This window comes from Amblyomma americanum, chromosome 10 (genome assembly GCF_052857255.1).
Source record: "Amblyomma americanum isolate KBUSLIRL-KWMA chromosome 10, ASM5285725v1, whole genome shotgun sequence".
In the NCBI taxonomy this organism is placed as follows: Eukaryota; Metazoa; Arthropoda; class Arachnida; order Ixodida; family Ixodidae; genus Amblyomma; species Amblyomma americanum.
Genome location: NC_135506.1, coordinates 48,570,771 through 48,585,220, shown reverse-complemented (window position 1 = coordinate 48,585,220; position 14,450 = coordinate 48,570,771). Strand labels below are relative to the sequence as shown.

General features: G+C 47.3%; 1 protein-coding gene across 1 annotated transcript in view; it reads left to right on the top strand.

Moving 5' to 3' along the window:
• LOC144107451 (voltage-dependent calcium channel subunit alpha-2/delta-3-like) overlaps positions 1–14,450 on the top strand; it is a 143,066-nt gene that overhangs the window by 77,869 nt on the left and 50,747 nt on the right. The window contains exons 5-14 of the mRNA XM_077640450.1: positions 660–840; positions 2,195–2,326; positions 3,025–3,079; positions 3,968–4,118; positions 5,766–5,840; positions 7,237–7,326; positions 8,189–8,302; positions 9,247–9,325; positions 10,064–10,113; positions 13,017–13,100. Of these exons, the coding sequence (XP_077496576.1) occupies positions 660–840; positions 2,195–2,326; positions 3,025–3,079; positions 3,968–4,118; positions 5,766–5,840; positions 7,237–7,326; positions 8,189–8,302; positions 9,247–9,325; positions 10,064–10,113; positions 13,017–13,100 (1,011 nt within the window). The remainder of the gene's footprint in view (positions 1–659; positions 841–2,194; positions 2,327–3,024; positions 3,080–3,967; positions 4,119–5,765; positions 5,841–7,236; positions 7,327–8,188; positions 8,303–9,246; positions 9,326–10,063; positions 10,114–13,016; positions 13,101–14,450) is intronic.

The window sequence follows — 14,450 nt, the reverse complement described above, 5'->3', positions numbered from 1 at the left end:
CAGGATTAAAACACGCGCCAAAGGCGCAAAACGCGTTTCATAGACGACTACCGCTCTCTAATGTTGAAAATTGCAACCAACGCAATTGACCACCGGAGCTGGTTTTTGTCAGTGGGAGCAACTCGACATCGGGCCGGACGAGTGTGACTCGTCAATGATGATATTAGTACAATCTCTCATGACGAGTACAGCTCGGCGTTTGGTGTTTAAAAAGGTAATGGTAGCGGAGTAGATTCTAAGAGAAGGCAAGCGTAGCAGGGGGCGGCAGAAAGTCAGGTGGACGGTTGAGATGAAGGAGCTTGTGGTGATACGGTGGCCGCAAGTGGCACAGGAAAAATTTAATTGGATAGACATTTGTGTATGTGTGTGTGTGGGGGGGGGTGGCCTTGTTTTGCACTGAACGCAGCCAGGCTGACAATAAGGATGGTAACCAAATCGCTCTTCAATGTTGGGGTTGTGGCGAGCTCTGCTGAGAAACACTAGTGTTCTACAGTAGGCACCTTACAGTAGCTTTGTGTTTCTTTTTTTGTCGTCCCGGGAATGTGTGTCTAGCTACGAGAAAGGAGTCAGCTATCTGAGGTTTTTGAAAGGGGTAATAAAAAGGATGACTTGCAAATTGGAGGAGGGTTCACCTCGTCGACCGTTGCTCTGTTCGACAGTTCCGCTACTTCAACGCCAAGAAGCTGTACAGGCCCAACAAGGTGCACGAGTCGAGAGACGATGACGACGACCCGGAAGACTGGATGCCCATGGAGATGCACCAGGACCGGCGCTTCGACGACGCAGAAGTCAACTTCACCTACAGCGCCATACACGTGGCCACCAACATCTACGGCAAATGTGAGCGCTTGCCTGCTGCGCGCACTCCGGCTGTCCTACAGTTTTCCTCCACGAACGCGATGTTAAGAACAAGAACTGGGCACACAAAGCGCTGTCTGTCCAACCTGCCCCAGCCTCTGCTCTATTAGTTCAAAGAAGCCGAATACGGGAACACTTTATTATCACTTCGATAGCACGACGACTGCTGCATGGAAGGCAATGAGTATTTGCCAACACTGAAGCGCTGGCAGACGACGGACGAAAAGAGGACGAGACACACAGTGCGCTCGTCCTCCTTTTGTCCGTCGTCTGCCAGCGCTCCAGTGTTCACGATGTCAAACCAACTCCCCCAGCAACACACCCTGCTCAATGAGTATTTGCTCCTTTATTACAGACATACTCCACCTTTGGGGATTCCGTTAAAGCATTTGAAAAACACCGTTTCCACTTCGAGTTATTTATCAATTCGCTCTCGCCCTTACGTATGCTAGCCCTCTTAGCTCACTTGGTAGACGACTGCACTGGTGTGGCGGTGACTCCGGTTTCGAACCCTTTACCCGGAAGAATTTTTTTTTTGAAATTCCGTCCAATTACTGTTCTCAATAAACACTGGAACCCTGGTTCTTTCTAGGTCTGTCGTCCGGCAAGAAAGTGCGCATTCATAGCGGGAAAAATTGAATTTATGTCGGAGGAAATCAAATTTTTATAAACTTTCCCGCTACCCTGTCGAGTTTCGTGACGTCAACACTGGGTACTGTTTTGTAGCCGTTTTGAAGTGAAATGGGTAGCCAACCGGAACCCTTTTCTGGTCAACAAATCTGTCTGTCCCTCCTCCTCTTTATCTATCTATCTTTGAAGTGAAATGAATGGCCTCTGGGATCCGCACCCAAAATTCAGTGTCGACGCACGCAGATTGCTTGCGAAATCGGCCGGCGATGGCGCCACCTGCATTTCGGTTTTTGCTCTTCTATGTCTTATAAAAGCTCTGTTTACGATTGAAGAGGTCTCTGTCCTTAGAATGGCGTAGCCTAGATACAGGCCAACTTCAATATTTACTCAGTCTCTCTTTAAATAGCTAAATATCGACTTCCTAGTGCTTGTGGCGGAGATAGAGTGCGCTGTTACTTTAAGATGGGAAGTAAATTCGAGTCGCTGAAAGTTACTGTTTCTTATTTGTTAGCAGGCTAAAAAAATGTTCAATGTGCAATAATACGCTTGCCTAATACAACGCTTAGTGTGTAGAAGGGTCCTCCCTCTTTCTCTTACCTCAGTTCGGGGTAGCAGGCTTAAATGTGTTCCCCCAGACGACCTCTTCACGTTTACTCAGCTGACGGTGTTTTCTCTCCCGCTCTTTTCCTTTTCCGCGCATGCGCAGCTGCTCCCGTGCTGAACGCCGTCAAATGGTCGGAGGGGATGAACTCCCGCTTCAAGAACAACCGGGTCGTCGACCCCTTCGTCTCCTGGCAGTTCTTCTGCAGCAGCACGGGATTCATCAGGCTGTTCCCCGGTGAGTGAACATCCGGTCGCTATTCTCCTCTTCAGCCGGCTACAGCTGTGTGTTTTTGCTTATTAGTATCCGGCGAGCAATACCGTTGGAACCCTCCTTTGATGAATAATTACACGAAGTCTATCGGATTTATGACCTCTCGGGAATTCACGGTTCGTTATGGCGGCCTCAGTTTGCTTTATGCTACATATGGAAGCATGTTCATTAGTTCGCCGGATTCGAGAAATGCTTCGACAGGCCCGAATTGCTGTGAAGCTCCGTGCCTTTCTTTGTAGCTTTATTTTTCTTTTTATTCCCCTGTTTTCCCGCTTGTTTCGTGTAAAAAAAAAAAACAGGGTTGGATGAGTAGCCCCGGAACAAATGTCGATCTCGTCACTGGCTTATCAAGAATTGTTCCTCTCACACTGGGCGCATCTTTATCGCTTTCTTGTATACATGTTTTCGATCTATTGCCCTCCGTGCTCAGATTTTTCCAGTGTTGTAAAATATCTGTCGAATTTTATTGGGCAGGTTTCAAACGTACTGCTTAACTGCTTGCAATAAGGACTTATGCTGAAACACTGTCATTTTTTGCAGCATACAAAATACAAGCGGTAGCTGTCTTTCACAGCCAAGCGTACTGTTGATAACTTACTGTCAATAAAGCACCATGGCGCAGTAGTAAAAACGTTGCCCTCCGCATTTCACTCTATTTCCAGCCCGGAAGTGGCCTGAAGATGACCCGGACATGTACGAGTGCCGCACGAGGCCATGGTGGGTCATTCCTGTTCATTCCTGGTTGCTGTTCTGCATACGCGCTATAGGCCGCGATCAGTTTTGGCTCGTTGTTTGTGCATGTATTGCTCCATTCTGTGGCAGAATGGGACGCTATCTTTCTGTGTTACCGTTTTTCCTTTCTGCCGTCATACCGCCCTGACCAAACACTGTCGATTTGTCATCTCTGACGTCATCGAAAGAGAGAAAAAAAAATGAGGAGCCTCTACGATCGCTGTAATGAACGTGTGCTAGTTAGCACGTGTGTCAGTTCTCGGCAGCGACAGCCAGGAATCTGTGTAACGTCAGTGACGCCGCGCCGAAAATATCGATGAAATATTTCCTACGCTGTGTACCCATTATCACGCATGCGCCGTCTGCTTTGTCCTAGAGCCACCTAGTAGGTACAAATACAGCCAGAACGTTCCTTGTATTGAAAGAGTTTCCCATTTTCTCTTGTGAATGTTTGCGACGGTGCCATGCGTTGTTAAAACTGGGTGGGCGCTCTCATATACGACGGTACGTTTCGTCATGAAACTGCGCTGACATAGAGTGGACACTAACTAGACAATAGGAAACACGTAGAAATGGTGTTCTTCCCGCTCTATTCACGTGTTTAACTCTGTTTTAGTTTTAATATGTCACCAACTCTCCCGTGTTGCTTTCGCATTGCACAGGAAGTCACTCCGCTGACAGTCTATGATTTATGAAGAGCCCATAGATGTCTTTTAGTAAGTTTCTCACCGGAGTTTAACCGAACACCACCGAGCACAGTGTGTTCCGTTCATATCTGACGAAAAACAGGAATTAGCCGTAATTCACAAAACGCGCGGCGTGCTTGTGACTGCACGATTGCGATGTCCACGCGCTTCTTTGGGCGTCCCGCAGGTACGTGCAGGCCGCGGCCTCGGCCAAGGACGTGGTCATACTGCTCGACGGCAGCGGCTCCATGATGGGCCTGCGCAAGGAGATCGCTCGCAACGTCATCGTCAACATCCTCGACACGCTCACCGAAAACGACTTCGTCAGCATCCTCAGGGTAGCCCCTCGTCTCCTTCCGTCTTCATTGCTCATGGTCACGGAGCAAGACTATACAGGAGGTGAAACTCCCGTCTGCGCGAGCGAGCCCAGGCGACCAGATAAATTCACAACTGTATGCGCCGACGGACGTGCATGCAGTGGCGGCGCCTTGCGGCGCCTCGTAGAAGCAGCAGGGGAAAAAAATGCAGCGCCCGGGCAGGCGGCTCCTGCGCGCTCTCCGGGGGCGCGCGCTCAAAGCAGACGACAAGCAGACGACACGGGTGTTTGCTTCAGCGGGCACGCCGTGACGTTGTATTTCAGTAGTTTCTTTCCAGGCCGCCAGGCGCCGCCAGCAGGATAGTGGCGCCGCGGGCTTGTGACCTTTTCTTGTCGCCGCAGACGGTGGAGTTTCCACTCCTTATAGTCTTCCTCCGTGTTCATGGTAGAGAGAGGGCAGCAGGCAGATCATTTCTTTATACACGTAAATTGAACAAGGGACGGTGCTCGCCAAGGTTTCGAAAAGAGGACTTTTCTTCACAAAGCGTTCATCATGGGGTCTTCACTCCGAAGGGGAAGGCCCGGGCCTTCCTCTTCAGAGTGAAGGCCCTATTAAAAGCCCGCTATTGATGAACGCTTTGCCGAGACGAAGACAAGTCATCTCGTCGAAACACTGGCAAGCACCCTGAGGTCCCCCCTTCGCTTCTCCCCCCCCCCTTGTTCACTTTGCATGTGTCTCTATGTTTGTGTGAAGTCTTGTGGCACGCCCCTGTTAACACGTAAAATGCTTAGTTGCGCGGAGCGCCACTAAACGCCGCGTGTGTGCATGGCGGGGTGTGTAATTAAGGCGAGCGGCTTTTCTACAAGGAATTAACAGAACATAAATTTGAGAAATAGATCTGGCGTACTGACTACGTTTACGGTTCTGCTTAGAGAAATCTAGGTACAGTGATGCGTCAAAGGTCCCCGAACCACAGGGTCTGGTTTTCATGCCATGTGGTGGAGTATGACCCACACCTCGAACTTGAAAATCTCTGTAGGAGGTAGAGTGTAATTCTCTCATCATAGAACTTTGGTAGCTTCATTTGGGTTTTCACTGACAGAATATACTGCTGAAAAGCAGACCCTGTTTCCTGGGATCTTTTACCTCTCCCTGTTCCTGGAAGAACAGCAGAGTATGGAGAGCTAGTGCCAGCAGTTATGGGAACAGCCGTAACATTGCATTAGTCTTCTCACATAGAAACCTAGAAGGTTCGTGCCATTGAAAATACATGCCTGCGCTTTACCTTCTACATTTTATGCTTTCGTCTAACTGAACCTTTTTGTGTCATGCCGTGAGCAAGAACATTTCTGGAGTTCTCACGAGAGATAACTTATTTACAGTACATGGCAAGTCGCTCTTAAGGCGATCGCGGTTTCCTACCAACGGCTCTCTGCGTGATACTCGAAGCTTTTGCGGCGAAATACAACAGAAGACGTCACAAAGTCTACAAATTGTCTTTCCTCCCGCGTGGCCCTCGCAATGAGCCGCTGACGTGACTAGCACTAATCTTAAGTGCCGAAGGATCGGGTATTCTTTGCCGACTGGTAACGATCGGTCTTGACTGAAGCTTCTGTTCCTCATATTATTTCTCTCTCTCTCTTTTGTGCTTCCCCGACCACGCTGCAGTTCTCCAACATAGTTGAACCCGTTGTGACCTGCTTCCATTACAACTTGGTACAAGCCAACGCCAGGAACGTCAGGGTACGTAGCGAGACTGGGGCTGTTCTGCTTTCGGCTCGAGAGTATCGACCCGACTGCTGTGCCAACCCACTTTGTCGTCTCTCAGGCCCCGAGTGCTTTATTTCCTCATAAAGCCACATGAATGGTCTCAAGCCACACAATTTAGCGAGTTACAGGCCATAATGTGGGGCACAGGGGCGACTGCTGTAGACGTATACTAAAAAACACCTCTGTGCAAACGGTGCTTGGTCCGTGTTGCATGCCACACTGGCCCTAGTCGTTAGTTCTTGTTATAGCTGTGTAAATATTGCCCAATATTTAGATCAATAAACTTTAGTTCTTTTCCTCTCGCCGGGCCTTTTTAGGTTGGGAAAGTAGATGGTATTGTAAATACTCAGATAAAGTAATATTCGTTTCTCCTGTATATTGAAGTAGCAATAACAGCAATTTAATGGGGCGGCATAAAGGAAAGTACCCGCGTTAATGGATGATATTCTAATTAACAGTAATGAGCCCGCAATTCATTTGGCGCTGCCTTTGTGGCTGGTTTGTAACCACAACGTGTTTTAATGCGTTCCGCAGTCATTTTCCGCTCTGACTTGCCCCCTACCGGGAGCGTTAGAACTAACTGTACATGGCCTTCACTTGCTTTTGCATACTGCTGTCGAAGCACTTGTTTCTGAGCCGTCGTAGGCGCGGTATACAGCGCCGTTATCTTTAGTTTCCGCTGGTCGAGTGCACTCTGTAGAAAAGCGTCTTGTCTCTGTATTGTCCGAACCTTATATGAAACGGCATGTTGTGGCCAAGCCACTGTGCACTTGCGCTGCGGTTTTGTGCAGCAGGGAGCTCCTATTTATCATACGCAGAGCCTAAACTGTCCTCGCTTTTAAGCCGACCCGGTCAGTGGCCGAGGGCTTGGGTCCTGAGGAAAACTAGTGGGGAACACAAAAGCGAAATAGGTGAAGATCGACTAGGAGTAATTGTCGCCTGAACGCAAGGGTATAACGCTAGCCATTTTTAATGACCCGGGAATTTCCGGAAGGCTGAGTACATGACTCCTGCCTGTACAACAATGAGATAAGTGATGGGCCTTAGCCTTCTTCCTTGCACATCCGGCTCGTTCTCTTAGCTACCGAAGTATGGTGGGCGCCGGCGCAGCAAATACATTAGTGCAAGATGCCTCCGTAAGCTACTGCCCTCAGAAATCACGTTTCCTGTAAGTCACTTCCCGTATGTCATTTCCCGTGAGTCACAACCTAAATGTCATGCCCCCGTACGTCGCGTTGATGCAGCAACTGCGCTACCGACCGCAGCTTGACTGCTGGGAAGGAGGGGGGGGGGGGGGAGGGGGAGTGAGACGAAGCTCAGGGTACCGTTCGATCTCGGCCTGTGGCTCAGTTGTCGCTTTTTCTTGCAGGAATTCAAAGAAAACCTCAGCAAGTTGGAGACGATGAACATCGCCAACTTCACCGCCGCGCTCAAGCAGGCATTCGAGATGCTACAATACGTGAGTCTCTGGCTTGCTTTTTGAATTTCGTGACCCCGCATACACCCACGTTGTTGCCCGGTAATAAGAACAAATACCACGCGTAGTGACTCAAGAATTGTCCGCGTTGGAGGACGTGGTCGCTAGTGCCACGACGAGCCGCTCTTAATTCGTTGGTCGGCCCGCATTGAAATCTGCCGCTCTGATGCCAAGTGTGCGCGCAAAAGTTTATATCAGTGGTTTCCGATTTGCTGACCTCTGAACGAGCCCCATCTATACCCTGATCCGAGCCCAGCTTCGCTTACAACCTTTTAGGAGGTTTCTTTGCAGAGATTACATGCTTTGAGAGTCTGCAGTCGTGCTTGTTTTACGGGAATTGGTTTCGAACAGGAACATTTTTTTTTTGACATCAGGTCGGGTTGCTTGTGCTACCGTGATAGTCTCTCCGCTACCGCTTTAGTACATTCACTGCCTGTCCCTATCCTCTTTCCGCCGCCGTGACCCAGAGACCATTACAGTCAGCTGCCGACCACACGGTTGCTGCTTCGATGCCTGGCCTAGACGGACTCGTTTTGACAGAAGGCCCTTTTGCTGACATTTCGGCACTCTTTACAAAGATCGTTATATGCTCGAAATTAATTCAACTCTGTTCACTGCGGCGTACTTCATAGCGCGTGGAGCTGGTATGAGCGTAGATACACGTTATCAGTAATATACTCCGTTTCATCACGCTCTCTTCTGTTGTAATTTGCCACGATTCGTGAACCGATTGCAATTTATTCGTTGTCATGTAGAATGAAACGCTCACTAACGATCATACGCCCTGTGCCCCCCCCCCCCTCTTCCAACCCCTCTTTCGGTTCTTTGTTTTGTGCATTTGCAGTACAACAAGTCTCGGCTCGGCAGTCAGTGTAACCAGGCTATCATGCTGGTCACTGATGGGGCTCCGTACACATACGAGGAGATCTTCAGGCACTACAACTGGCCTAACATACCCGTGAGTGCGACAACTTTCTCGTTCAAATATGAAAAGAAAAAAATTTCTGCCGACCATAATGCTGCAGCTAGTCACTCGCGATGCTCATGAATGCGTCTCATTTTTCAGTATTCAAGATGATCTCATGTTTCTTGCCGTTGAACGTTTAAGCCTTTTAGTTTTCCTTTGTTTTGAGACTCATTGCGATCATTTATTGCCCCACAATGACACATTGCGCTGTTGACGTGGAGGTTCCTCTTTTTATGTCAGGAACTGCTTTCGTATTTGACCTTATGGTTCAACTGGTCGAGACTTGGTGCCGGGTTGATTCTTGCCGCGTATGAAACTTCTAAGAGACGTAGCAAGGCCATAGTACGAAAAAGCGCTATTTGCAAGTAGCGGTCACGAAAAAGCATTGGGGCCATATCAATCAGACGTCAACAATGGATCTGGTCTAGCGAGCAGTGAAACTTTGTGATCGACAAACAAATATTTTGGAGGTTTTTAAGCGCTCATAGTGGAAAATGTACGATGATTTTTGAGCGATTAAGTGACCATGTTTTACAAGTTTGCGGCGTAATATGAATCCAATTCTTTAGATGTAAAAGTTTTCTCTTTTCTTGAGAACAATACCAGCAGTTCACAACGACATAAAACATCCTTAGGGTGCGCGTATATGGATAGCCACGCAATTATATATGACGCCCTGGCTATAAAGGATGATATAGGAGCTAGGGCCACAACTTATAACCCGGAGTAATCAAATCTAAACCGCATATTTCGCTCCGCCGTGCTTCGTAGCTTACAAGATATATTTGGCACGTCTGTTATGCACGTTCAGAACGTCACGATGCGTCATCTATTCGTGGAAGAGTGACTAGTCTTGCTTTGGCTGTCGGATAGCCAAAAGTCTCTTATTTATGCATTTTGTTCATAGCAATTCACCGCGATGGTGTTCAACGCAGGTCCGTGTGTTCACCTATCTGATTGGTCGGGAGGTTACCGACACCAGAGAGGTGAACTGGATGGCGTGCGCCAACAGAGGTATGGTGTAGTATGTAATTCAACTAACCACTTTCTTTCCGCTACCCCGCTTTTTACTACGGCAGACCATAGCGAACCATTCTTGAGTCTATACAATGTCGACAGATCAGCTATTTTCATTTTATTTTTGTACAATCTCACTTTTCCGACTGCTCAGCAATGCATGAAAAACTCTGCTAGCGTTTGCGCTGGAAATAATCAGAAAACCGTTTGGGGCGAAATAGCTGGGATCAAATAGCTATGCACTTTTTATATAACAAAGCGCCCTTAAGACAAACAGGCCGCAGTGCGTTATCGTGTTTCATCGGTCTTCTAGTAGAAGGCGTCAGCGCTTTTGTTATTTTTTTCCCACAAGAATTCAATTTCGTATCGGGTTTTTGTTTCATGGTATAGCGTGGTGGCTGTTTACTGCTTTGGTAACAACGTGGTCACGTGTTATCATTAATCATGGCAATTTACCGTGCTGAGGTTTGGAATTAGGAGTTACCGGCTAGCTTTAACTGCGAAACGGCTAAAGTGGGCATCGTCGTGTAATTCATAAAAGATCACGTAGGGAAGTGAAATCGTGGTGTTTGTTGGAGAACTGATGGCTTGGTCCGGAGCGCCACTATTTCGCGCACATTTTGCCTGTGTCGTAAAGCGCCGCTTACGAAATATGCTTGCCTTGACAAAAGAAAGCGCGAGGTTGTGTCCTGGTGGTGGATATGCATGGCATCTTATCTGCCTCTCTCTCCTCAGGTTACTACACCCACGTGACCACGTTAGCGGAGGTCCGGGAGCAAGTACTGGTAAGCAGTGGGCCACGTCTACGGTTGCCAACGAACCACGTTATTAGGGACGTTTGCAATAGGGACACCGTATTCTAAACGTCTCTATTGTACTGTACCCGATGTCTCAGCATAAGCCCGCCGTTAACTAAAAAAAGGCGTTTTCAGGTGTAAACTTGGATTTTCCCACCGATTAAGGCTACCGGTGGCCGACATCAATAAAAGGGTGGATCTTGTTGCTAACTTGCGCTGTTAAATAAATTTGTATCATGAACTTTTTTGTAGCGATAGCTACATTACGGTAGCATTTCGAGCCTCCAGCCTGTCTGCGCCACTACGCTGTCACGTGGTTGGCCACGTGGTGCGGAGAAGCTGCCGGCGGCGCGGCGCCGTGGCTGATCACGTGGTTGGTCACGTGACCAAATTCCACTCAGCCAGATGTAGCTATCGCGTCACTCCAGGTTTAACCAGAGCTAAACCGCCGCCAATTATTTTCTATTACACTTAGGCACTTGGTCGCAATTTCAGAGATTTCAGAGAGCTGGCGGTTAGTAGCAGCCGCATGAATGTTTCGGTTTGGAAAAGCACGAATACGATTGGCTCTCTGGAGCTGAGAAATTCGGCCATCGCGGCGCGTGTAATTCGTAAAGCGCGTGACCGTGTTGTTCGTGCGGGAGCAAGAAACAAGTCAATAAACGACGCGTGTGGCGTGGTCTCCTCTCGGCGACCGCCGCCAGGAAGTGACGTCAGAATTTTGGGCGCAGGCCTGGAAGTTATAGGAGGCGTTGGCCCGGGCCACTGCTTGCTGCTCCGACCCATCTGCCGGGCGGCACATGGTCACGTGACATGTGCGCGGCCAAGTGACGGTTTTCGGTGGGAGATTTGCGCGCGCTCCGCAGACGCGCGCTTTTCGAACGGTGCTCGGGGTGGCCATAATTCCCCACGCCACAACGCCAATCGTATTCGCGCTTTCGAAATTATAAAAACTGAAACGACAATTACTAACCGCCGATTATAAGTTTTTAATTGCAACCAGGAGCATAGCTATACTTGTTAAAAGTTTACTATTATTATTTTGTTCGGAATGCAAGTTTGCTATCGTGAGTAACCTCTTTTCTATGTCCGTCACCGGCGACATTACTGTGCTGTAAAGGACATATTTACATTTTAAAGCGTCTGTTTAAAGTATTAATAACGGGCTTCAATGAAGCTCTCGGTATATGCGACAGGATTTACTTAGCCAACAACATGCTTCATCTTGAGTCAGGGTATGATTCTGGCATCCTTGACTCAGTGGTGATAGAGAAAAATACAGGATGGAAAATGATATGAGTTAGTGACTTAATGACTGTAAGAATGTTTTAGTAGCTGTACTACAACTGCGCTAAGTTTTACAATCAGTGAGTTGTCGCCTTGTTTTAGCTGTTGCTTTCGCTGGGAAGTAGACAAGGAGATGCTACGTGTGTTTGAATGGATAAAAAAAAAACGTATTTGTTCACAAGCGTATAGAGCTGTGAATAAAAATGTCAAAGGCAAGGTAGCTTCCCCTGATGAAATAATTACTCATTAAAAATTAAAAAAAAAACTATACGCTTTCTATTTGCGCTGTAGTGTTGTTATTGTTTATTACTATACTTCAAAATGATGTCTGTATTTTTTTTCTTTTCTGTTTCGAGGAAAGTGTTGGCAAAGTGCCCCCATATGTAATACCCTTCCTGGAGGGCCTTTAGGGTATTCACATAAATAAATAAATAAATAAGCACTGACCTGACTAACTTAATGACCAGCAGTCAGGAGTTAACAGGGGTTTTGCGTTAGTCAGGTGGGCGGATGAGGTTACAAAGTTTGCGGGGGTAAGGTGGTGACATCTCGTAAAGGACAGTGTTAATCGATGGAATATGGGAGCGGCCTTTTCCTGCAGTGGATGTAGTTAGGCTCATGATCGTGGTGATTAACCTAAATGCGTGTGTATCCAGTAATCACTTTCTCTATACAGAAATAATTAAAACATATCTACACGCCCGAGCTTCTTTAGCGAAGCATTTTTCTGCCCTTGTGTGCTGACATTTTATGATGTGCACGAGGAAGAAATCCCTACATGTCCAACATTCTTGGGCAAATATTTTAAATACTGCAATGTTGTAAACTACTGTTATAGAAATACTGAAGGTAATGGACCACTCTTCCAATGCGTAGGAAAATGTTTAAAAGTTTTTCCATCGCTCGCAACGAGCAGTTAAGACTGCCTAGAAAACCAATGAGAAACGTTTTTTCGATAGCAAAAACGTTAATAGCAAAAACATGCAAGCATGCTCATAAAAGATATGCTGAATGGCATTCCTCTGGCCCAGTTGGTATGAATCCATCTTTGGGCCAACATGAACTTCGGGACGCACCAAGGTAGAGAGACACGTTGGTGCGACAGACTGACAACGTTCCGTGTTCTATGTTTCTGTCTACGTTGGTGCGTCCCAAAGTTCATGCTGGCCCAAAGATAGATATGCGAATATATTGATTGTTAGAGTGATATCTTATAATATATGCAAAAGCTTCGTTAATAAACTTTTTCCCGTTCAAAAATGCTTTTGTCCAGAATTGTTGGGCATGATTAGTCCGGTGTCCTCCTGTTTTTTTTTCTATTAAATTTATAATTAATCAATATGTGATTACTTACTAGTGTGTGGGTTGCGAGCCTAACTAAAGGTGATGACACACACGAGCGCAGGCGAGGCGTGTGTTAACCAAAACAGTTACTCTTTTCAGTAAAGCTCAGTGTAACTTGCATGTCGAACTTGGGGTGTCTTTTGACGAATTCAGCATAGTCGTCATTGAGCTTTTTTTTTTCCTTTCTTGGCGATGTCTTTATCGCTTTAGAAATGACGCTTTCCCATGTTCTCCTTTGCCCTATCCTCCGCTGCGTCCAGAAATACATCCCCGTCATGAGTCGGCCCATGGTGCTCTCTCGGAAACACTACCCCGTCTGGACTCCCGTCTACGGAGATATGACGGTATGTGCATGGCCTTGCTTGTCCACTTGAATGTGCGCTGCATGCGTCCTTATTTAGGCGTTGCTTGACCATCTGTATAGGATGCTGTACATAAATGAGTTCAATCCTGTATGTGATCTAGTTCTTATTCTCCTATTTATGCTCATCAAAACATGCGCATGACGAATTTTGCATCTCATGAATTTTTTAGGGTGACTTTCCAGTGTAAGCTGTCAGCTGTGGTAATCGATGGCACGCGAATTATGAATATTTTGATCTCAGCGCTGTTTAACGATGTGTGTTTGCTGCTAATCTGACACCATTCCGCGCAAGAAAGGTGCAAAGAATATTAAGGGTTAGTGCTTGGCGCCGCGCTTGACTCTCGCGTAAAGCCTGCGAACGTTGTCACTTTAAGCGTGAAAACAATAAGTAAATTCGAAATGTCTTCACAGGAAACGACATTGTAAACGTCGCATTTTTAGCACTGGAGTAAAAAAAAGCGTCTACAATGACGCCCTTTGACTATTTTTTTTACACTTTGCCAGTGACTGGTATTGGAAGTTGGGATTGGACTTTCGAAGAGCGAAATTGAAGCCAAGGTTGCTTGCATGATGGGAAATCGTTCGCATGGAATGACCTGCACTGTACCGACCTCGCAGCTTGTTGGCAGGAAAGCTCTTTGATCTTGCCAATTGGAAAATCTTGCTTCGTAACTCAGTTGTTCCTCATGGCCACTTCACAGAGGATAGCAGCATGGTTAACAGACGCAGGCGTCACCTGTTAGCTGGGCAGCAAACTATTGGTGGCTGCTGCAACTTTCGTTCCTCTCCGCTGAGCAGTTCGTCGGAATACCGCAGATGGCGCGACAAGGCAGTAAACTTTATAGTCACTGGAAAAGTAACTTCAAATTTTGGTCTGATAAGAGCACCAGACTTCCATACGCGGCGCATATGGGGTGTTTCGCAACCGAATATTTGGAAAATTAAGACCAAAAAGTTCGACCTCGAGTTGTTGCCTAAAGCTCCTATGTCAACATGTTGCACTAAGAGTGTTGCCCATGTATATGCCTGAGCCACAAGGGCCATATGATCCCGGGGAGTGGACGCTTCGAAGAAAGTGCCGTTGCCGCAAATTTCCAGCCAGTTGTCAGTTCGCGGCGTGTTGTCAGTTTGTGGCCAATTGTTACTTTGTGGTCGAGCCACCGCGGTGGCTCAGTGGTTATGGCGATCGGCTGCTGACTCGAAAGACTAGGGTTCGATCCCGGCCTCTGAGGTCGCATTTTGATGCAGGCAAAATGTTAGATGCCCGTCTACAGTGCGATGTCAGTCCACGTCAAAGAGCCCCAACTGGCCGAAATTGTCCAGAGCCCTC